Genomic DNA, 24,231 nt, shown 5'->3' with positions numbered 1-24,231 from the left:
GATAATAAACCTAACAAACTGAACCGGAATACATGTAGGTCTCCAGAAGAATCTCACTTCATAGACTGCGTGGACTCTCCAACATTAATAGGTGAAACACAACAACAAATTGGGACAGTGGCAGTTAATTAGTCGGCTAGCAAGGGTAACTGCCGGGCTTGCTACATTTCTGATTGTCAACCAGCTAAATAGCCGGCGAGCTATCCACTTGCTTCTAGGCTGCTGCCCAGTTTTTCAATGCTACCTGCTCTTCGTCCTCTTCAGAATTTCCTCTTTTCACACTTTTTCCTTTAGCTTTACTCATGGTCCCGTTCTGCCGCACTTCACTACTAGGAACAGGCATGCTGAAGTACTAACCATGTGGGTCCACGGAGGTTAAAGTTCACAGTTGAAAGTTGAAGCAGAGAGAAAAGACGGTTTGTTTTTCCCAATAACATTTCACTATTTTGCTTATCAATGGTAACATAGTTAAATATGGCTTGAATAATTATAATAATCAATTAAACCTTACAATATTGTTTATAATAACAAAATTACTTAGCGAACTTTCTCAAAGGTCAAAGTTCATAGCGTTATTAAGAAAATGTTTTGATGGAATAAATGACAGCTAGGGATAAATTTTTATCAATACCATGAAAATTATTAAAACAATCAACATGTTTGTGTACCTTTTGTTTCTATTTTATTTTAATAAAACTTTTAAGAATTTTATATTTTCTAGGAGTGATGTCACCAAATGGCGACTACCATGCGACTGTGCGATGTTGGTGTCGTCCCTACGCAGTTTGTAGAGATGTCGATCTGACGGGAATTTCTGATGTTTAGATTTCTGCAGGTTTAGTCATTGGGTCAATATTTTACTTTGCAGAGGCGTAGAGAAGGGACATTGCCGCAACACAGAATTAACTGAACTCTTACGGATAATAAAGGCTGCGCCAGCTAGCTGTTGTGTAATTAGCTCGCTAGCCACTTCTGGCCAGCTAGCTAGATGTAGCTGGCTAGCTCAGTAGCCAGCTAATGTTTTGCATTTCTTTTTTTCCCTATTCTGCTGTGGTTGGCGGTATTTAACTGGGTTCTAGAGGTCAACTTTTAAAGTGATCGAGTGTTGTTTTCACTTTATTGACATGGAATACAATGGCGGTGTTACGGGTGCGGTCTTGGGTAGCGGCAGCAATGTCCCTGCATTCCTAACCAAACTTTGGACTTTGGTGGAAGATCCAGACACTGACGATCTCATATGCTGGAGTCCGGTAAGCAGCACAGCACATTTACCTAACTAGCTAGGAATTGGGTACTGTTACGACCTGATGACTACTCACTCCCGTTTAAGATAACCAGAATTGTCACCTAAGATCTAAAAATGCTTAGTTAACGTAGCCTTTCTACTAGCCACACACGTTTAAGAAAATCAGATGTACTCAGTAGGTGACACTAACAGTGAATAACGGTGACCAAGCGATGTAATGTTATCTATCTATATGGCAAGCTTTTTCAGCTAATTAGCTAGCTTGTAGATTGTTGTCGTAACGTTAAGTAATTAGTCAGATCTCACTGTGTTGTGTCCGGTCGTGCAAGTAATCTTTCTATGAAAAATGGAAAGCTTGCTATCTAAGGTTTGGTGAATGATAATATTTCAAACACTATTTGTATGTGTAGAGGGTGCGGCTGCTTTGAATAAAATATTTTATAGCCAACGAGCAGGATTGATTGCCTGTCTTTACTGTCGTTATTCCCAAATGTACATTAAATGAATTAACATTAAACGAATGTAATATAAATGAATACGTAGCGTTACTGAAGATCTCCATATTAGGGATAAAGATCGAGACTGATGATCAAACAGCAGCTAACAGGCAAGCCAGCCGTGTATCTGTCCGTCTAATTATTTCTTATAGGGGATCAAGGCCTAAGTATCTAATGGCTTGTTTTGTTCTGCTAGATAGCTAGCCTATTAGAAGTGTTTATTTTATTGTTTAAACTACAAGAGCGTACGAGCATTGTTTCACTTAAACCACCCATAGTTATTAATTTTGTGTGGTATATTAAATAATTAACCTTTAAACTTCAGTAAGTACATTACATGACACTTCATTATCCTGAACAGACGCCTTTGTCGAGTAAGAATTACGTAATGTATAGTTTTTGTGTGTTATCCATTCATACAGGTGTGCATTTAATGAGGCAGTTCAGATTAAGTACGTTGCTACGTTCAAGGGTGCACCAGCAGTGGCCTGACTGGGAATCAAACAGCCAGCCTTTGGGTTATGACCCCTGCCCCTGTGAGGAGTTGTTCAAATGAATATTGCATAGATTTTGTGTGTATATAATTGTAAACACAAATATTCCAACAGCTGTACTCAGACAGGGGGACAAAATCATGTATACACCCAATGAAATCTCTACAGTCTTGCAAACAAAACTACAGTAGATTTACTTGTGAAATAAATACACACATAGCAGGTATGCAGTGCACCAGCTCACAGCTAAAATACATTTCTCCTCAATCAATCAAAATGCATTTCTGCAGCCTGTATGTTTCAGAATAACCTCTGTTGCTAAAAATGTTGGATTAAGTTTTATTGTCGTTTTTTTGGACCTATAGCAGGTGCAAGAAATGTTCCAGCTTCTGCAAGTTAGGCATAACTGTTCATTTTTCAGTTGTACAGATGGTAGTCAGTTTGAGGTGAGAGTTTCCATCTTGTTTTTCTTGGTGGTTAGCCAATCAGCTTTATACTTTACATTATATCTGCATACCGCAAAGAAGGAAGGCAGAAGACAGTCTTATATACACGCTTAATGGCTAAGGGACGGATTTGGCATTGTGAAATTTGGTGTGCATGTAGCTACTTCCTTGCATATTTTGATTTATGAAAGACAGCTGCAGGATACCTTCACCATTTTTTGAAATTTTCATTCTTATGAGATGTCCAAGCCCACTTGACCTGTTGAGATTCACTAAATCTGACTGAAGATCCAGCTGGCCAAGTCTGCCTGGCCCCTTGAAAGTTACCAACAAATTACATTGTTGTTATTATTATTTGTAGTAGTAGTAGCATTAGTTGTAGTTGTATTATTAGTAGTATCATAAGTAGTATTGTTAGTGTTGTTATTATAATTACCAGGTCCCTTTATTAAACTTTCAGGTTGACAATTATATGTGCATTCATGCTGCTGGGTATTTAGTGATGCAATTCAGCTTAAATATCTGGTCCAAGAGTACTTCAGTAGTAACCACTATGAGGGATTAAGTATTATGTTAAAATAATTATGGGCTTGAAAACAGATATCAACGAACTGAAACGACGAACAGATGACTTCTACCTGGCTATAGACTCATAGATGAAATGTGCAGATCTCTGCCTGGCCCCCTGCTTCACTCTCGTTTGGTTGTGTCATTTTTCTGCATGGGTTTCATCGGGTCTCCGCCGCCGTGCTGAGATTTAGCTGTTGAATTTGGAACTAAAGTTTGATTTCACTGGGCTTTTGAAAAGGAGAATTGTTAAAGAGGGGCGTTCTACATTTTCCTAGACTCACCAAGTGGTCGCAGTGCCTGATTTCACCTCTAGGGTGTCGCTGTTCTATGCTGGAGGCTTTTTCATATGTCAATGTGTGAACCATTTTCAGTACAGAGCTTGTAAAATAACAGTAATTCAATACTAGAAGGAGTACCTAAATGTTGGCAAGGTGCGGAGGATTTGGTTAACTCACAGTTAAAAGAGGGTAGCACAAAATTTCACACTCTGTTTTAATGTATTGGCATATTTTAGCGTAACATGGTTTGTTCAGAGCAGCTCTTCGTCACGGCAGTGTGGTTGCCAGCATAGATTGCTTTTTCCATTCAGTAAGTGGAACTCTTTCCACAGATGCATGAATTATGTTAAGTGAATAAATGAATCACATTTTCCACTACTGTTAAAATGACACAAAGGTAAAAGTCCATAATTAATTTAATTTATGTCCTGCAACAGATACCCCCAGTTCAGCAAAGCTAATTCATGAGTTTTACAGTAATTTAACTGTTCAGGTACTTAACAGTATCAGTCAAGTCAGCACTCATTGTCTCATTACAGTTTGCTCAGTTAGGTAAAAGAAAAAATACCTGTCATGTTACTTTTAAAATAACAATGCCAACCATGTAAAAAATAATTCCATGTGTTAAATATATAACATGAAGCAATACTGCTACTGGGGAAATTTCAGAGGTGGGGCATACTTACATGCTCTTTTGAATGCGAGGTTTGGGTGAAATAGTTTGTGTTACACCACAAAAAGTGTAGTGGCTAAAGAGCTGTCACACTTGCAATTTAATTTTGAGTAAATTTGTATTTATTGGCATTTATGTGCCTAAATTCCTGTTTCTGATTTGTCATTCTGTTGTCTTTGTCCCATGTCTGTATTTTTGTGATCACTGTAAAAGGGTCAGTGACGAGTAAGGTTTGGCAAGATGAGCAATTCAAAAATCTTTAAAAAACTTGTATTAAAAGCATGCATCAGGTTTGTTAAAATATACATTTTGTATTTATGTTGGTTTCATGTCATTTGAAATGACATTTGCACCATTTTTTACAAAAGGTATGACTGAATATGCCTGAAAATGTCAAGTGGTGTAACCACAAAAGAATGAGAAATATTAAATATTTTATCCACCTAGAGAGTGTATGTAAGTGTACTTATATAAAATAATTACTTCATTTTAAAATATCACATGAAAGTAGATTTTATTAGGATTATCTCTAAATCTATGCATTTTTGCAGTATTGAGCAGGATACATGCTGAAAACACCTCTGTTTTATAAATAATCTTTGATAAATTATGTAAAAATTGCTTAAAAACATGTTATTACACTGGAATAGAGGATTACATTTTAATTTTTTTTTTTTATTACAAGAATTTTCCTGTATATTATCATATTTCTATGAAAAAAATACTGGTTATGCCAATTGACGCAAACCAGCTACACCACCTGACCATGTTGCTTGTACAGTTTGTTGAAGAACTTGACACTGAAAGTCAAGCATGACAGTCAACAACTGAGCTTGGTGTTTTATTTTATTTCAATCTAGAAAAAAACATCTGACAACAAGAATAATCAGGGTGAACTCATGTCTTCTATTGTGATTTCAGTTAAGAAAAAAGTATCTGACAACAACGAATCAGGGTAAAAACATGTCTTCAAAAATTGTGTGTGTGCGTGCGTGTGAGCGTGCGCGTGCGTGTGTGTGAAAACTACCTTTCATGTCTTTTGGCAAGGTACTTGACCCTTGCAGCAGGATCTGCGTTCACTTGTGCTCTGTGACAAGCCACTTGGGGGAAAAGATTATATTCTCTATTATATTGTATTAATTTTGAAATAGCAGTAATTTAATAAATTGTATTTTACAGATGTAAATTTTAATCTTTGTGTAACATTTCTCCTGTCATTGACTTATTGGAGTTTTAGGTCTTTTAAAGCTGCTGTTCATGTTCAACAATAGGTGTCAAAGATGTAATAAATATTACTTTTTAAAGTAAATACTAATTTTTGTAATTATGATCAATGATCAATGTTTTCCTGGGGTCATGCCATTTGACATGTAAACCTAAGCATACCTGACCATACCATAAAAAATTATCTCTATTTTAAAGAGAGTTACTAACCTTAGCATGCAGCAGTTAGGGTCATCAGGGGTCCTTCTCTGTGATATCATTTCCTGTCACGTATGGTCTTGTTGCACAATATTAACAAAATGGCTCCTTGAATGGTGGTTACACCACCTTGACACTTCAGGAAGTTGACTTGACTGACATGATTCCCCAAATTAATTATAATGTTTATAACAATGGTGTTCCATTACTTTTATTTATTATTAAATAATTCTTATGTAGGATTATGCCAAACTACTTGATAGGGTGTTTTATTGAGAATTTCACCTTTTTAAGCAAATTTAATTATTATTAACCCTTTTAAATTTAACTAAACCATATGGACAAAAAAAAATTAGCGTCATGTCAATGACCCAAAAACTGAAATGAAGTTAAAATATTGTATATGATGTTTGTTAACGTCTTTCTTTTCCCTTCTTTTTATAGAATGGTAATAGCTTCCATGTATTTGACCAAGGCAGATTCTCAAAGGAAGTGCTTCCCAAGTACTTCAAGCATAACAACATGGCCAGTTTCGTCCGCCAGCTTAACATGTGTAAGTCCTTTTATGTCTCTTTTATGTCTCTTTTCTCTTTTTCTTGCTTCTTTGTATTTTCTCTGCCATTGTTACTATGAATTATTTACACTTTTCTATGATATGCTACTTTTTTCTTGAGGAACAGTGTGTTGGGTTGGGTTTAACTTACTATTTCCTGAACTGATATTTGCATATGAGTCGTCTCATTTCGATGTCCTTGGTTAGCCTGCGAACACACCGTTAACTGGCTCACGTATTTGTGCTTGGGCAGACGGCTTCCGCAAAGTGGTCCACATCGAGCAGGGCGGCCTGGTGAAGCCAGAGAAGGATGACACTGAGTTCCAGCACCCATACTTCATCAGGGGCCAGGAGGTCCTCCTGGAGAATATCAAGCGCAAGGTCACCAATGTAAGACACCGCTGCCCCTCCCGCCAAAAGCACCTCATGCTCACTTTCTGGCAGCAGGCTACTGCTCTAGGTGATCAAAAGCGAGGTGTGTTAGGGTGCATTTACAAACCCGTCACTGCTTTGGAGTTTTAATCAAAGCCCTGTCTAGAGGGTGCAAAATTGAAGGCATTTTGCATGGTAGGGATGAGAGAGGATTCAGCAGTCAGTTGGAAGAACAAACTGGCTAAGATTGGGATCAACCAGAATAAAATTCTTATGATCTCATTTCTTGTTAATAAACATCCCAACAGTGAAGGTTATTTCTTTTATTATTTTAATCACTATCCACACAATGCTGCCCTGCTTATTAACATTTACCTTCTTTCCCAGAAGTTAAATGAGGTCTCTTTACATGGAGGATCTCGTTTCACAGGAAAAACTTGTGTCGTATAGATCTTATGGGAAAAATATAAGTCATATATTTTAATATTCACCCCAAGCGTCAACGCATGATTCAGGTGTTATTCACAGTGCATGTTTCCAATCCGCAGATCTCTTTGGCCTTAGCTTTCAATTCCAAACATTTCTAAACAGAAAAGGGTAAGAAACAACCTTTAATTGAGTATGCTGTTGTGAGTCAAAGCCAGACTTTTTGTGATTTGATTGAGTAGGGTCAGCGTAGCTTGCCTTGCTGTAACTTCGCTTCCCTAAGCAGAAAAGGGAGAGATAATCTTGAGGCTGTGTGAACGCGGCCAATCGGGGCTAGGTGGATTAGAGCTGGCAGCTCCAGGAGCTCGTAATCTGCCGGTGCGTGACCCCTGCTGCAGACGCCTTCCACTCCCATTGATTTATGGGTTTTTCCATCTGCCTCTCGCGCCTTTGGCCAACTGACCAGTTCAGGCTGCAATGAAATACCAAATACATCATCTCCATTGTGTTTCATAGGTTCAGGGAAGGTTGAGGCGAGCTCTCGCTCCTGATTTTTACGGTTTCATTGTGTTCTCCCTCAGGTTTCGAATATTAAACACGAGGAGCTCAAGATCAGCCAGGATGGCGTCTCCAAACTGTTGACTGATGTGCAGCTTATGAGGGGGAAGCAGGAGGCCATGGATTCCAAACTTATCGCTATGAAGCAGTAAGTGAAAGATGGAGGTCAGCCTAGGGGGTCTCATGCAATATCAGCACTAAATATTAGGCCCTTGCATTTTTCTTGGCCTGGGCCCCTTTCACAGACCTGGCCAATGCCTTCTCACTTGTTTTGTTGAAGAAGATATAGGGAAGTAAAATGACAGGATTGCAAAAGCCATCTGGAGAGTCCTGCTGTGTCAGCCTTATCATAGTTTGACTACAAGAAAAAGCCTATCCCTCACAGACATCTGCTCAGTTCTCAGGCTGAATTGCTTGTAAGTCTCAGCTGTGATGCAAGAGTATGTCTTCACTCTGTGTTGCGCAATGGCAAATATGAACTAAATAAGTGAACTTGTTTGGGGAAAAGTAGAATTTTTTGCTTATGACCAAGTGTGAGTATAAGTCTATCATGCATATTTAGACATTATTAACATTAAAGATGGTAAATCTGGCCTCATTAAATTAGTACTGTGTAAAGGTATGCAGGAGTAGTATATGCCTAATATGATGTACCAAATTTGACATGAGTGATTGTTGTGATGTTTTTAATGGGGGAAAAAATCTGCTTTGTGGACACATTGGCTGTGACCTTGGACTGTGTAGGTCAACAGTAAATATTCTGCATACTTCTATGGACTATGAACAGTAGTAGTGTATCAAATCTAACTGTCTGGAGACACTGGAAAATGAGATGAAATTAATAATATCAAAATGATCCACTCCTACCCTTTGAAACAGGACAAAAGTAATCAGCTCCCAGCCTTTCTGGCTTGAAAACCTCATTAGAATTGTTTGTGGAGGAGGGCTGAATGTTGTTTGTTCTACAGTGGTGTTCTTTCATAGCGAGGATTTCTCCCCTTTAGTGGAGTGACAGAAATAGAAGTATGCGTATGCTTCTCCTGGGGACCCAACTACTGCTGCATTAAGGCTGTGTAAGCCAGTTTATTTAAAGCCACTGATTAGCTCCAGAATTCCTATAGCTCATACCCAATAGGCAGCCCAAATAGTCTGGCCCAAGGTTGCTGTTTGAAAGTTCCAAAAATGAAACTGCCGACACGTCAAACACCAAGAGAGCAAACATCAACTTGACTATGTGGAAGTGATAATCTAGGCAGAGTGGGGTACAGTGTGTTCTAGGGCCCTATATTTGTTCATACATTTTTAAACCTTATTGCCAAAAAGTATTGTGGTTTTCTGTGTAATTTTTTTTCCACCAGGTTGGGAAGGATGTTTCGGATCAGAATTTATTTATGCATCGGTCCAGTTTGCTTTGAGGTGTGCTAAAGCTGCTTCCATGCCACTGTGATGGCTTTAAACAGACTGTAGTTCGATTTCACGAGGTGTTTCCAGGTCATTATCCTCAGAGCCCGCCGCCTTTCCTTACCATGGAATGCACATGTTGCGCATATATGCCCTCATGCAAATCTCCTGTAACAGAGATAGCATGTCCCCCCCCCTCCAACATGTCTGTTTCCATGCAATTTCTACAATGTCACCTCTATCTCGCACAATCAAGCTTTACTCCTACACAGGCGAGTCCTCTCAGTGCAAAACCAGTTTGGAAAAAAAAAATGGTTCACTCCCAAACAACTACGATATGCCCTCGAGAGAGAGCGAGGCATGTGTGTGAGAGCGGCCTTAGTCACCCGTCTTAAAAAAAGTAAGTGCTTTCACTCTTCCACAATGTGGCCTGCCAGCTGCCCCTCGCTCGTCATCCGCGGTGTCAGCCCAGCATCTGCAGCGCGGTCTCTTCTCCTCCGCGTTCCTTCAGCTGGGCTCGCAGGCCCGAGCACGGCCCCTCCCCCCTGAACGATCGCAGCCCTGCACCAACCAGACGCCCTCGCCGGCTCGTTGAGACGCTGAGTCTGTGAAACCGCTCCCACAAGGGGCACTCTCTCCTTCCTAACTGTCTAACAGGTTTTTCAAAATTCTTTTGTGCAAATTCAACTCAAGCCCCTGAGTTCACAGGAATCAGCATCTGGTTCAGCCAGAGTCCGATGAGCTTGCTCATTTTAATCCCTAGGTTGAAGGCCAACAATGCCAAATCATGTCTCAGTTGCCTGTATTAACTGGTCTTTGTTGGTGATTTTTATGTCAGTATACTGTTTGCTCATGGATACAGCTGCCCCTGGCAGGTTCAAACCCTTTTTCATAATGAGTTATTTATTATTTTGTCATCTTCAGATATAAGGTTAGGCGTAATACAGATTCAAGTTAGGGTCTGCTGTATTTGTTATAGGGATTTGACTTTCTGATTGATTCTGATGCGAAACTGATATCACACGAGCCGTAAACCCAATTTGGGGCCATTAGCAGTGAGTGACGCAAGTTGTCCACACCAAAATGCTCTGATCTCCTTAGACGTAAGCCCTGCTGGTGTACGTCATTGTCCACAGTTCAGATTAAGGACACCGCGATTGATGCCAAATGACTCCTAATTCAGAATTGTGCCTGTGTGTGTGTACAGTGAACATGCAGGTGTGTGCAGCTGTGTGTAGTAATAGTAAGGAGCAGGGCTTGTAACCCAGGATTCCGCACAAGGACGCTGGTGTTGTACCTTGCTGATATACCTGAATTGCATCTGGAAATATCAAGCTGTATGAATGGAAAATATGTAAAAATTTGTCAGATATGGAAGTCATTCTGTATAGGAGCATCTACTAAGCAACTGTAATATAACATAAACATGATCTGAGTGCTCTGGGTTTCACATGTCAGGTAAAAGTGAAATGGCACTCAATTCTGTATTATGTCATGAATATTGCCACCACTAGGGGGTTGATGTATGAATAAAACAGAGAAAAAGAAAAGGAAAATTCAAGCCTGTTATACTTTTGTTGTCTCATTGGCATGATTTCTTTTGGGAACATGACTTTGGGGTCATTCTGGATGAAGACCTTCATTTGAAATGTATAATATCATGAAGCAAATGTATCATCTCATGACTAATAACAGGTAAAATCTGTCACGTCTGTAAGTCACTTTGTATAAGAGCATGTGTAAAGCAACTGTAATATAAAGTAAGCTAGCATGCTCACGGCGCTCAGAATGTCATGTGCCGGGTTTCCTTGGGGGGGTTTCTGTGATATGGGGGGAGTAGCAGTGATCACCCTGTTCTGTAGAATCCGCACCTGTCCCCATAAAGCGTTTGGCACGGGGGGGGGGACAGTGCAGATAGCAGGCTTCCTGTTCAGACTGCTTTTATAAGGCAGCAGAGCCGGCAGATAAGCTCCATAGAGATAGGTAAGGAATTTCAGTCCGTAAGGAGCTCTGCGGTGGGTAACACTAAGGAGCGGAGCTTCACACAGTCACATACAGAGGAGTAGCTCTAGCCCCTTTGATTCGGCACACATTGGAACCACACGTGTGCTGGTGACGTAATTACAAGTTTAACGATCTCAGGTTTTCATCTGATCTCAAGAAAATTTTGTCAGAATTTGTTATTTGCCACAAGAAGTTAATAATTTTTAATCTAATTTAAGATGTTTTTCTGTCTGCTAATGCTCTGCAGCAAAACTTGACTTGATTTATTCCATATGTACGCAGATGTCACTTTCAGGTGATGACTTGGTGTATTTGCTTAAAAAAAAAAAAAAAGATGAAAATAGCTGAAAATGCCACCTCACTGCAAAGTTTCCGTAGCCTGATCTGGGGCCAGTATTACCACATCTCTGCAAGTCACGTCCAGCTCACATGCAATCACTATAAGGGGGTGTGATGGGTGCTCTCTGTTGATGGCAAAAAACCTTCAAAGGAAACAAGGAGCTGAGGAAAAAAAAACTATGGCTTAGCCTTCAGTCTTCTTTAAAATTTTAGTGATTTCCTCCACGTAATGGATGGAAACATTGGAGGAGAGTATTTTGGTGTTGTCCCGGCCATCTTTGAGAATGGAGTTGGGCCATGGGCTCACACTCACAGCCTCTTAATGCGCACCAGGGGACCTACTTTAAGAGGGTCTGGTGGAGGGGAGGACTTTACAGACTGCACTAAAAAGCTGAACAAATAAAGGCGGCTAAGATCTTTCAATAGCCATTAACTAAGCAAAATAAACGTTCTGAAGTATTCTTCAAATCTTTTCCAGGCCATTTTAGTACACTGTAAAAGCAGGAGACATTATTCTTTGCCTTGTTAGAATTCCTGGGGTGAGAGGGGTGAAGGGAGGGGCAGGAGTATATCATCTTTGCATCGGTAGCAGCTGATTCATTTCTCCTTCTTTTTTTCCCCCCTCTCCATGCAACACACTTAGAAGTTGACTTAAACTAACACCCAATACCACTGCATTTATTTAGGCTTACCAACAAAGACTTATCTTAGACTTTTTGCCCAGTCAAATGTAAAAGCATTGTTGACCTGTACCCAGGATGTTTGTACTTAGTCGTGTTTTTTATCTTTATAAAAGTGGTGATTGCACTGTTTACAGCTGAGTAATGCCTGTGCTATTATCTATAGCGAAAATGAGGCTCTCTGGAGGGAAGTGGCAACACTGAGGCAGAAACACGCTCAGCAGCAGAAGGTCGTCAACAAGGTGAGAACACAAACCAAGCATCTCTACCTCTTTCTTGTGTGTGCATGCTGGAATAAAACATATCCCATTCACAGAGGTGTCCTTATGACATCCACAGTGGTTTCTCTTGGTGAGCGGTCATGGTCGGTTCGTTTGGCAAGCTCATGATCCTTGACATGGCTGCTGTTTTGGTCATTTCTCCGGGTTGAGTGTTCTTCTGTTTCCACAGCTCATCCAGTTCCTGATAACCCTGGTGCAGTCCAACAGAGTGCTGGGACTGAAAAGGAAAATGTAAGCTGTCTGAGACCACCTTTAACCCCACCCCCAAGACTTCCTTTAACCCACCCCCAAGGCTTCCTTTAACCCTACCCATGATACCTCCTTTAACCTGTTGTGCATGCTGTCCAGCCATGATACATATGCTGCACTGTTTATTGAATACCAAAATGCTGCTCTAAAAGTGAAAGTGTGCAAACCAAGAACGCATCACTACAGCCGCTCCATTTCGTTACACAGCCAATGAGCAGTGTATTCGTGGTGACATACGCGCCCTTTGAATTGGATCACTTTCCATCAGTAGCCAATCAGCAGTAATATTCCGCTGACCAGAGATTAATAGAATATTAATATTCTGGGACCAGAGTAGCCTTCCTCTGCTTCATACAAAGCTTCAGTAAAAGTGTCATTTAACACCGTAGTTTATTATTATCATTCATTATTAACGAAAACCTTCTCCCCTCTCCTGTGCTGCAGTCCCCTGATGCTGAACGACAGCAGCACAGCTCACTCCATGCCCAAATTCAGCCGGCAGTACTCCCTGGAGCACCTGCAGGGGTCTCCCACATTTTCGGTAAGCACGCTGTCTGCACCAACCATCCTCCTATAACGGGATTCCTTTGGCTTTGAGTGTTCGTGTATGTGGCACGCTTGCTGGTTAAACTGCCTCTGCTTGAATGTGAAGTTGTATTTAGTCCTGCAAAGACACTTACCGTGTTTACATGAGACTTTTTCATACATTGTCTTACACGGGTGTTTGTAGGCGTCTTCCACAGCGTTTGCAGGAGCCAGTCTCTTCCCCTCCGATGGGGCAGTGAAATCCGGCCCAATAATCTCTGACGTCACTGACTTGGCACAGACGAGTCCAGCCGAAGTCACGGAGGAGTGGACAGAGGACAGGCAAGTGCTGCTAACAAATAAGAATGGGGAGATCTGCTCACAACAGCTGATCCATGATCAGCTAACCTGATCCACAATGTAACAGCAACCACAATGTGAATAAAGCTAAGATGCATTTGCCCAGTGCTTGGGGGCAAATATCCATCAACGAGTACAATCATGCACATTTACTGCATAGTGTTTTTGAACAAAGTGCTTAATCCAAACAGCTGCAGTCCATATCAGGCTTTGTTTATGGTTGATGTGTAAGCTATTTCTGTAGCTCTAGATCAGGGAGTCTGCTAAGCAGTTGGATAATGTAAAATAAATAATGTCTGCCACAGTCATACAAGCATGTCCACCAAGCTAGATGTTTGACATATCATAATATTACATTCATTTGAGTTGCTCTTTCACCATTAAAACTGAGAAGCTGTGACCCATGTCAGTGAAATGGATCTTGTACACCCCATCACTCTCTTTCTCTCTTTCTCTCTCTCTTCAGAGCGAGCCCCCTGGTGCACATAAAGGAGGAGCCAGGAAGCCCCGCCCACAGCCCTGAGGTGGAGGAGGTGATCCCAGCCGCAGCGGGCGTGGCGTCAGACACCCCCCTGTCACCCACCACCTTCATCAACTCCATCCTGCAGGAGAGCGAGCCTGCCCCAGCCCCAGCCCCGCCCCCGCCTCTGCCCCCATCAAGCGCCGACCAGAAGTGTCTGAGCGTGGTCTGTCTGGACAAGTGAGTGAGTGCGCCTCTGGCTGAGCGCTGCGCTGGCCACACCGTGCCGACCACGCCACACCCTCCTCTGCTGTTCAGTCACAGTCTCTGAGAGAGCGAGGTTGTGCGCAGTGCAGTCCAGCCCACTGTGAGGCTCTGTGACGCTATCAGTATGCTGCTCCCTTTAGCACCATTCATGTCCCGGTGAATTCATTTAAACTAACAGAGCTGGGGGAGGGCAGGAGGAAAGCTAGCGGGGCCCGCAGCCCTGAGAGACTGTCATTAGCGTGCCTGACCAGTCAGACAGCCAGTCAGATGCATGACAGTGTCCTGCCCGGTTTGATCTTGTCAACTTCAAAGATTAACACAGGCCTAAAAGCCTATTATTAATGGCCAGTAACTGATGGTGGGCTTGTGCAGTTGAGGCAGCTCTATTCCCCAGGTGTGTGGCGTGAGCACCGTGTCCCTTCTATTTCTAGTGCCTTCTTGTGTTTCTGTCTTTCAGTGCTCCACAGATGTCTGAGGTCGCTTGCGTTTTCCCCAGCCCCTCCTCAACAACTTCTCATCCCAGACTACGCCCAGGGTTAGAAATTCAAAATGGCGGCATGGTCCCCAGCACTCATAACACTGTGTGCTAGCTCCAGCAGACAGAGCGGTCCCTGTGCAGGGCGTCTGTGTAATCCCTCTATCAATAAGACAAAGCCACCAAAATAATGCAGGAGCGTGAGCTGGCACGCTGGCGTAACAGCTGTCTACCCTCACGGCACTCAGTGTCACAACAGCCGAGTGGGTGCTGTGTGGGCGTGGTCAGTGCCGTGATTGGTCCTCTTGCTGGAGGAGGCTTGCTTTTACGTCAGTGTTATGAGAATGATGTCACACTCCTTTGGCACAATGCCCTGATAATCAGGAGCACTCCAGCCCAGCAGGGGGCAGTTATCCACTTTGGTGACCCTGTCACAAAGACATTGTCCCCACAGCCATCCCTTAGCAGGCCCATCGCGAGCAGTGGTTGTGTCATATGCGATTTGGAAATTAGTTGCTGAGTCCCCAGGCACGGAGTTGCTTTTTGAATGTGGTTGCTGTTTGATTGCCTTCCTTGTGGAAATGAATAACAATAAATGAATTCTCCCATCAACCAAAACTTAATCTGCTGCTTCATACTGAAGTTTGAAAGCTGTTCTCCCTGTCCCATTGATGAACCCTTTTGCATGCCAACCTAGCGACAAATTATCTTACTACTTGAAATAAATGCATTACTTTATGCATTACTTTGAGTTTTGCATTTTTTAGCCGCTAGCTGGCATAGGGTGGGCTGCAGCTCAAATTGAACATTAACTTCATCACAAGGCACACTGCTACAACTTTCAACAACAACCAGTCAACTCTGATTGAACATAAACTATAAACAAAAACCAACAATCACTAACGTGACAGCTACACCAACACAATGTTAGTGTTTGTCGTTTGTCGAAATGGCTTTTATCTAAACCCCCATGTTTTTGTTTTGTTTTTTTAAGGCTTTCCAGCAGCAATAGGAGCTTGTGAAATTTAGGTTTAATTTTCTGTTTAAGAAGAAATTGCATTTATCTACCCCCTGCTCTGTCATTTACATGGAAAATCTACATTTATAGTGTTGACTGCACAGGGACTTTGAAAAGACCAATAAACCTCTGTCCAGTGAAATTTTCCAGACCTCAACTAATTACTTTTGACTTTCTCCCCAGAAATTGTCCCATAGACTGCTTCCTTTGCATAACTGGACACTGAAGCATCACGGTTTTTAGCAGTCTGGGGACTGGCTGGAATTGTGTTTCTCTAACGTGTGGAACTGCTGTGTGAACTACTAATGTGCTGTTGCCCTTGTTCCAGCAAGCATTCTTTTGCTTGAAAATTTTCACAGCAGCTAATTGGTAAGGTAGCCTTGTATAACTATCATAACCATGAGTGATCTCAATCACAGGAATGAGCTTAATGACCATTTGGAAAACATTGACACTGGCTTGGAGAACCTCCAGACGATCTTGAATGGACAGGCCATCAATTTTGATACTTCACCTCTGTTCGATGTAAGTGCCCATTCATTATTTATTTTTTTTGCTTTTTGTAATGTCAGCATGTTTTGCGTCAGTGAACCAAAGGGGAGGGGTTAACTCTGGTAGACAGTAGCCTGTAAGTTCAAATCTCAGGTGTGACACTGCTCTTGTAGTCACTTTATCAAGGTGGCCAAGGTAAATTATTTCTGTAAATATCCAGCTATGTGTACATAAATTGGAAGTATAAACTGTATGCTAAGTAAGTTGTATGTGTCAGTGTCTGTAATCAAATAAACAATGTTGACAATGACGTTCCAGTATGAGAACTTTAAGATGGAAAGCTTAGCAATGAGCAGGACTACATTTCCCCTCAGGTTTTGTGAGATTTGCAGTGAGTTCGGCACTAAACATGGTTGTGGTCTTTTGCAGGTGTTCGGCTCCTCGTTATCAAACTCCGAATTCAGCCTGCCAGATCTGGACACCAGTCTCGCAAGCGTGAGTATGACCAATCAGCTCTTTCAGTAATACCAGTATTTTATAAAACCCCACCGTCCTGGCCCAGACCACAGTGCCCGTTTTTAAGGCTGTTATGGTAACTCATCAGTAGCTGGGCTGTGGGCCTCCTCTCATTGCAGTTTATCCTTTCCTAGATCCAAGACCTGCTTAGTCAAGATCAGAGAACTTCCGAGACGAATGAAAACTCTACAGATGCTGGTAAGTCCTTTCTCAGGGTGCAGACTTTCCTATTAGAATCAAACCAGGTATCACAGTAAAGAGCAAAGAGGGATGGTCTATTAAGATGTTCAACATTTAGTTGGTAATAGTTGTGTTTTGTGTAGCAGTTATCATTGAATTTTGGGTGTTTTGCTTATGTCATTATGGCTTACATCCAGCCACACACTGGCTGCCATATATATATTTTTTTGGTTTCCACAAAACTTCAAATGATATTTGTTTGCAGTATACATTTATAATTTGAAATGTGTTTGAATTGACATCATCATCATCTTCACCTTTATTTGTCAGACTCAAGGTCCACACAAACACAAGACAGACATAACATACAACATACATAAAAAAGGAGTATTGCACTTCTTATAAAAGACACTTGTACCAGTATTTCCACATAGATGAGTGGTAGCGTAGCGCACTAAATCTAGGATTTGACCGCATCAAAACAAGGTTGTTCTGGGACAGCATTGCAAAATTTATGGTTTTCAGAGAATGAGGATGGCAGCGAGTATTCTGTTTGAGAGAAGCCACCGCTGATGGTGGAATGCCAGGGGACACTTTGTGTAATGAGAGAAGCCAATGCTTAAAGGCAGTATTGCGGGGTGCGCTATACGAGAAGCCAGCGCTCATGGCAGAATGTCGGGGTGCTCTGTGGTTTTCAGGGAAGCAGCTCGTCCAGTACTCGTCCCAGCAAGTCCTTCTGGCAGACCCCATCAACACCGACAACAGTGGGGAGGACCTGCCCATCCTGCTGGAGCTGGAGGGGGACTCCTACTTTAATGACGACACAGAGGACTCTGCCATTTCCCTCCTCACAGGCGATTACCCAGCAAACACACCCCAGGACCCCCAGCTTTCATAAAGACGAATGCTTTTTAATAAAGGGATGTACAGTGCTGTGTATCAGTTTCATTGGTGGTTTAAATGTACACTTGAACCACGTTAAAAAATATATATATATCGTATTGCTGACTAAAGTGGGGCAATAGTTATAAAAAACTTTTAAGAATAAACACTGCACAAGTTTCTGTATTACAGTTTTCAACCTGATTTGAAATGGGTTAGGATATTAAGAGATGGAATATGAACTGGCATCATCAGTGTCAGTTATGAGGTTTTATTTGAAATGTCACAAGGACTGAAGCCCGAGTCAACTTACTGCAGTCTGGTTTGTGCTCAGCAAGTTTAAGCAAGAGTTGTAATATTTTGTTTAGTTTTTGTTTGTTTGACAGATTGTTTCTTACAAAATATGTTTCATTCTGACCTCGCAAGACAATGTAAGAACCTTTTTTTTAATGAACAGTTGCTTAAATTTGTTTCTGAAATTGAGGACAAAGTAGGTGACAGGTAGGGTGAATCTGGGCTAAGTGTTTTTATCGGTTTTGGTAATGAAGCAGTTCACTCACTTGCAAGCTTGTACAGCTTTGTTGCTGAATGTTACAGATCTTTGGAAACTCTTTCCTGCTGGTTGTAGGACAGCATTTTAACTTTATATTCTTAATGCATACATTGTTGTGCTGTAAAAAGCTTGTGTAATATTCGGCGGTCTGTAGATGTGAATTTTTGTTTTACTTCTTCCCATATGCGAATATGTCAAATCCTGGACACAGTGATTCTGTTTCCAGGGTATTCTTAGGAAGCAAGTTGTTCTGTTGTCTCGGCAAGAGTGCAGATCTTTGATTTGATTATTTTTTGAAGAAAAGAAATACTCTTTAAGGGATGAAAAATGTAAAAAATAACTTGTCATTGTCATTTAAAGCACCACCAGATTAATTTTTAGCTACTGATATGTTTTTTTAGTTATTGAACTATACCATACCTTTTGGTTAAACAGATGTAACGTCAAGCCTAAATGGCAATTTTGTCTGATTTTGTGATAAAAATCTGCCTTTTATTGCATTGACTCGTTGGCTTTACAACATCGGATAGGTTTTACATAGCTGAAAGAGATGCTGTACTAACGAATCGATTTCTGTACATATGTATACTATATATGTAAACATCACAAAGCTCAAAAGCTACTTTTTTAATATGGTTGACATTTTCCCTATAAGTCTTTACATACCAACACATTTAATTAAATGGATCACTTATGTTGTGGAAAGTGAGAGCTACATAGAACTTCCTTAACATGTTGCCTCAGTCATTTATAAATGATTTTCAGTGTTATTGAAAGGGGGCTTAGTCATGATTTAAATTTCAGGTTTAACTGATTTTCTTTTCCTTATACTGTTATTTAGGTTTCTTTTTTTCCAAATTGCGTGTGTTAGCATATTTCCTGAGTTTACTCAATGACACTGAGGCATTTCTCATTTTAAACATGTTAACTTTGTACATGACATTCTTTTTTTTAAGCTACAGGGTGCTGAGAGGGTGGTTGTGTCTACACCCATACTTTTTTCCTATTTGACTTTTCAATAACAAACTTTATTATGTCACTGTGTGTGAAAACTCCTGTATGAAAAAAAAAAATTATATATAATATGCAGGCTGGCACTTTGTGTTTGGCATGTTAGAGATCATCATGGTTGTTTTCAGATGTTTTAAAATACAAGCTTAAACATATATTCAAAACTGGTGGCGTGTGATTTGTGCTTCCATGTTGCTGTTTCTGTATTTACATATTAATACCATCTGTTGTTTTTGGTTTTTACATACATGCCTGTTTAAGGCATTTCATTTCAGATTTTTATTTTTGTAATATATTTTTAACCACTTTGGTAGTGATATATGTGTAAAATATCTGAGGATCTTCCTGAATGTGCAGAAAAAAGGTGTTGTACATTTGGTATAATGAGGGTATGAGGATGGAATTAAATGATGAGCTGTGTACATGCAAAAAAAAAATGGAAATATGTTGATCACAATTTAAAGATGAGCAATTTACTGAAAATAGGAATAGCAGCTCTTGGACTTACTCATGACAGTTGCAAGAAAAAATGTATTCAAGCATTGAATTGGGTAAGTGTATTTATCATCTTGATCCAAGTATTAAAGTCTTGGTAGGCATACTAATTCAAAAATAGTTTTTGACTAAAATTTTTATCAAGCCAGTGTGGTGGTCTGGACAGTGTTTTTTAAATTTAAATTTTATGTATTTTTGTGTGTGTACCCACTTTCAAGAAAATGTGGCGTAGAAAGCACATTGTTTTTTCTATAGTACCCTTATCCTAATTGCTCTAAAGCACTTTTAATCCATGAGATGGATGCATTTTATGCAATAATTGCGAAGAAGACAAGTTGAGTTTGTTTTGCATTTCCTGATGTTATGTAAGCGATGTAAGGCTGTTGCGTAGCAGTTTCATTACGGACGCGTTAGACGTGTCTGCTGAGGCTGGGGAGAGATGGGGAGATGGATTGACTTACGGGATGATTGAATTTGGTGGTGTTAATTTGTGCATGTGATATATATTTTTTTAAAAATGTGGAGACCAGAAATGCACAATGGCTGTGAGCATAGGGCGTGTAAAGTTATGAGAATGTATGAGAATCTAGAACCAATGCCAAAAATGTCAAATATATTAATGCACTTGTGCACTTGGCAATTGAGATATAAAACATTGTATTTTTGTCTACAGTTATTCTGTTGTATTTTATTATAATCATGCATTAGGTAATTGTAATACGTGTAGTATATTATCCCAACACTTCTTGAAATTAATTCATTGAAATGTATTTAGTTGGTGTGCATATTCATAAAAGCCAGTAACTGATTGGGAAAAAAAAAGAAAAAAAATTGTGTAATTCCTACAGTGAGCTTTTAACTGTGGGACTCCAATCACCCTCTCCATGGGCCCTACCATGGGTCCTATCATACAGTGGAAGTGGACATTTTAAATTCCATGGGGCTGGTGTGTTGGTGCATTCTAGAAAATACAATTTTCCTTGTATTTGGGCAGAAGGTTCTTTAGTGTATTAATATTTGTCAGAGATTCTTTAAATACGTAAGAACAACAAAGGAGATTCCTCAGTTGTATCCTTATAGATGGATGTGTTTTCATAAATATTTTTTATTTGTATTTTCATATTTCTCACACTCAGTGCCCCACCCCACAGGTTAAGATTGTTTCTCTGCTTCCTTTTTACTGACAGACACTCATCGGTACTTTCACTGTTCCAAAGTAATATGGAACTTGGCAATACTTTTTCATATACTTTTTTTCCACTGTTAATAGGCAGCTAAAAGAATTCCACAGAGAAGAATTGCGAAAGGTTACTCTGGGCCTGATTCATTTGAAAAGACTGTAAATTGCTGTATATTGCTATTTATCGGTCAATAAATGGCTGAATATATTGTGTTGTTGCCTTTTATTATCTAAACATGCAGTTACCAAAGGCTTCTGAAAAGGGTGAATTGTAAGGGTTATTCTTTGCTCTGCTCTGGGGAGGGTTTTATTCTAGTGGAGACTTTAGAATGTGAGTAGCATCTGTGTAAATGTGATTGAGTCATTATTTGTTCATGGGACTGAAGGAAAAGATGTGGTAAGAGAGAGTGTCATTTTGCAACAGAAGGAACATGTGTAGAGTTTGATGTTCAAAATAGACGTTAATTTTAATGTCAAGATTACTTTCAAATGACAGACATTTGGCAATGTACAATTTGTTACACCTTTTGATGAGTATTGCTCAAATATATTCTAAGCAAAGAAATACAGTACTTGCAGACATTGCAAAAATAACAAAGCTTCAAAAGTTTCAGTGAGTTTTGTGCTTTTGTACAATGTAATTTTCTGAAGGGGCGGCCTTTTTTCACAATACATGACTTCACTGCCACATTTATCCAAAACCAAGAGGCTTCCTTTCCTCTGTTTCTCTCCTTCGCTCACATCCTCACATCAGATAAAACTGCAGAGTAATTATTAACAGATGTAGTTAAAGTTCAACTTACAGTGTTGTCTTTATGTTTAAATAGTCAAAATAAAACACAAACAAAATTAGACTATCGCTAGTGGGCAGGGTCACTTCTCTTCCAGGTAGACGGGTCCGTGCACTGAAATCTGTAACGTGAGATCTTCACTCGGGGCTTGATGTGAAGGTCAGCAGGTATCCTCCAGTTCCACATTTTCTGCACCTTGGTGGCCACAGAGACAATAAGGAGCAGAGTCAGTCTAACCACAATATGGTTTGGCAATAACTCAAGATAAAAACAAAATTAGCTCATGTTATGTAAACGGCATGACTTCAGCAGTCTCTGAGCGAAAAGCATTGTCAAATTAATGAGGTAGTGATGCCACTTAGGTTTTGTTTAATGTCAAATTAAACAAGTCCTGTGAAGTTAAATGTCAAGCCCTGTTTGTGTCACTGTTCTGCAGGTCTCCATCTAGTTATCAACATATTCTTTGATTAATTCATTTATTTCAGTTATGGATTATTACAAATACATGGATAATATCAATAGGAAGTCATGGTCCATGTGTTGCCTACCACAGCAATGTTTCACAATACCTTTACTGGCACATCCTCTCCTTCCTTAGTCTTCACCTTACAATGGAATATCTACTAGATTTCCTCACACCAAGAAAAACAACAATACCATTTGCATGCTCTCTTCTCAAGATGAAGTAATGATGAAGATGAAGTAATACTTCATGGGTGGAAAAAAAACTAGAATGTGCTCAATTTGAAAAAGACTTGGGAGTAATAGTTGTCTCAAGCTTAACAGGATCAAGGCAGTGTGCTGTAGCAGTAAAAAATTTATAAAAGGAATCAATAAGGTTAACTATAATAGATTCTTTAGGGTGAGTTCAGTCTGTAAAACAAGAGGACATAAATGGAAACTAGTTAAGAGTAAGTTCCGCACTGATATAAGGAAATATTATTTTACACAAAGAGTTATCAATACATGGAATAGGTTGCCAGTCATGTAGTTGAGGCAGAGACCCTTGCTGTGTTCAAGTCTAGACTTGATGCAGTTTTGGATACTCTTTAATTAAGAAATGGCGAGCTTAGTTGGACCGAATGGCCTGTTCTCGTCATCATATGTTCTTATGTTCTTATGTTCTTAATGTTCGTCATTGACAAGTGTTTAACTATTGGGTATTTACATGCGGGACAATTTTTTTTTTTTTTTTTTGCAACATTGCAGTGATTCATATAAAACTCTGTAAATGTGGCAACTGGAACAAACACTAAGATTGGAGAATATGGAAGCCAGGATCTGGAATAACCTCAAAGCTCCTCAAAACCAATGGCGCTGGCCAAGCATTATATCGTTTGCAGATGAATGGCTCCCCCTAGTGCACAGGCATGGGAATGCCCCTCATAATTAACCTGCTGGGCTGCTTTATGAGCAACAAACAGTGCAGAGGGAAAGGGGCAGGCAGAGCTCCGGTACCCACCTTCAGGACCCTGACCAGATGTGATGTACTGTTCACCTGCGGAAGCTGAAACGAGCAAGCAAAACAGGGAAAAGAAAAGAGCACTTGAGCACCCGCTCAGATAAGGCCCGCTCTCACTGACCCCATATCAGCACTGGTCATGTGACCCGAGCACACTGAATGGGGTGTTAACTCTCATTACACTTACCAGCTGGTTGGGTCTGTGCTGTGACACCCGGCTGACCTACTGAGACAAAGAAACAGTCTGAGCAGCTCAGCTAGTAGTGGTTACATTTATAATGGCCCCACAATATACTCATCTGCCAAACTTCATATTCATAAATGACCCTTTTGTATTGTGGTAATAATATACCACAGATTTCCATTTGCGGTAGATCCTTAGGGCTAAAGGTAACTGACAATAAACTAAAGTTTGGGGGTGCTTTGCAGAAGTAGAGGAAGTGACCAGACTTACTTAAACCTTCATGAATTCCCTGTGGATCAGCTGTAACTATAGCAAAAGAGACAAACGAGTTTTGGATGAGAAATACGTTCCTCTCCATTTATTTGTGTACTCACTTGTCTAAATCAGATGCATTAGAGGAACCCAGATACTGTCTTAAACAGTGCGAGTGTGCACAGGGTAAAGATGGGTTGCTGGGTAAACATATCCCACTCACCCGTGCCCATGCCGTCTGTCTGAGATGTACTGCCGGGTGTATCTCCTGTAACTGAAACACCACATTAAAACGGGGTCACGAGTCGCTCAGCTCCCCACTGAGGGTGTGAGTGTCAGTTCCCTGAGTGTGATTGGCCAGCCATGGAGGCTGAGCCCATGTAGCTGAACTCACCTGGGGAGTCCGTCTGAACGTGCATGCCTTGAAGATCAACTGAATCTGTGACCGAGAGACACATACAATCTGATAAGCACTCTCATCTTGCAAATGATAGGCAGAAGATCAGGTGATTACAATGAATAAGAACATGTTTATTATAAATATTCATGACAAGGATGAATCTGAGGAATAGCTGGACAAATCTGAAAATGTGAAAGATAATTCAATGAGATGAAGACATCCATCATGTGTAGCTTTAA

The 24,231-nt window shown here is 40.4% G+C and overlaps 2 protein-coding genes across 3 annotated transcripts in view; one reads left to right on the top strand and one right to left on the bottom strand.

The window, feature by feature from the left end:
• bop1 (BOP1 ribosomal biogenesis factor) overlaps window positions 1–351 on the bottom strand; it is a 64,004-nt gene extending 63,653 nt beyond the window's left edge. Inside the window, exon 1 of the mRNA XM_036516294.1 lies at window positions 245–351. Within this exon, the coding sequence (XP_036372187.1) occupies window positions 245–343 (99 nt within the window). The 5' untranslated portion in view covers window positions 344–351. The remainder of the gene's footprint in view (window positions 1–244) is intronic.
• Window positions 352–744: 393 nt separating this feature from the next.
• Window positions 745–18,551, top strand: hsf1 (heat shock transcription factor 1). 2 transcript variants are annotated; one of them, XM_036555559.1, is made up of 14 exons: window positions 745–1,250; window positions 6,071–6,179; window positions 6,433–6,569; window positions 7,559–7,683; window positions 12,126–12,201; window positions 12,410–12,471; window positions 12,934–13,030; window positions 13,220–13,356; window positions 13,841–14,074; window positions 14,559–14,636; window positions 16,014–16,119; window positions 16,516–16,581; window positions 16,737–16,800; window positions 17,481–18,551. In XM_036555559.1, exons 1-14 carry the CDS (start codon window positions 1,125–1,127, stop codon window positions 17,678–17,680), a joined length of 1,617 nt encoding a protein of 538 aa, XP_036411452.1. In that variant the 5' UTR covers window positions 745–1,124; the 3' UTR covers window positions 17,681–18,551. The 2 variants fall into 2 exon arrangements, with proteins under 2 accessions (XP_036411452.1, XP_036411454.1); XM_036555561.1 differs by lacking the exon at window positions 14,559–14,636.
• The last annotated feature ends 5,680 nt before the right edge of the window (window positions 18,552–24,231 follow it).

This window comes from Megalops cyprinoides, chromosome 21 (genome assembly GCF_013368585.1).
Source record: "Megalops cyprinoides isolate fMegCyp1 chromosome 21, fMegCyp1.pri, whole genome shotgun sequence".
Lineage (NCBI taxonomy): Eukaryota > Metazoa > Chordata > Actinopteri > Elopiformes > Megalopidae > Megalops > Megalops cyprinoides.
Note: the sequence above shows the minus strand (reverse complement) of the source record. Positions and strands in the feature narration are given on the sequence as shown.

Excerpts from the sequence above, each read along its gene's own strand:
- hsf1 (XM_036555559.1), top strand. The coding sequence starts at position 1,125 with ATGGAATACAATGGCGGTGTTACGGGTGCGGTCTTGGGTAGCGGCAGC. Across the intron at positions 7,684-12,125 it reads AAACTTATCGCTATGAAGCA|CGAAAATGAGGCTCTCTGGA; the intron begins GTAAGTGAAAGA and ends TATTATCTATAG. Across the intron at positions 13,357-13,840 it reads GAGGAGTGGACAGAGGACAG|AGCGAGCCCCCTGGTGCACA; the intron begins GCAAGTGCTGCT and ends CTCTCTCTTCAG.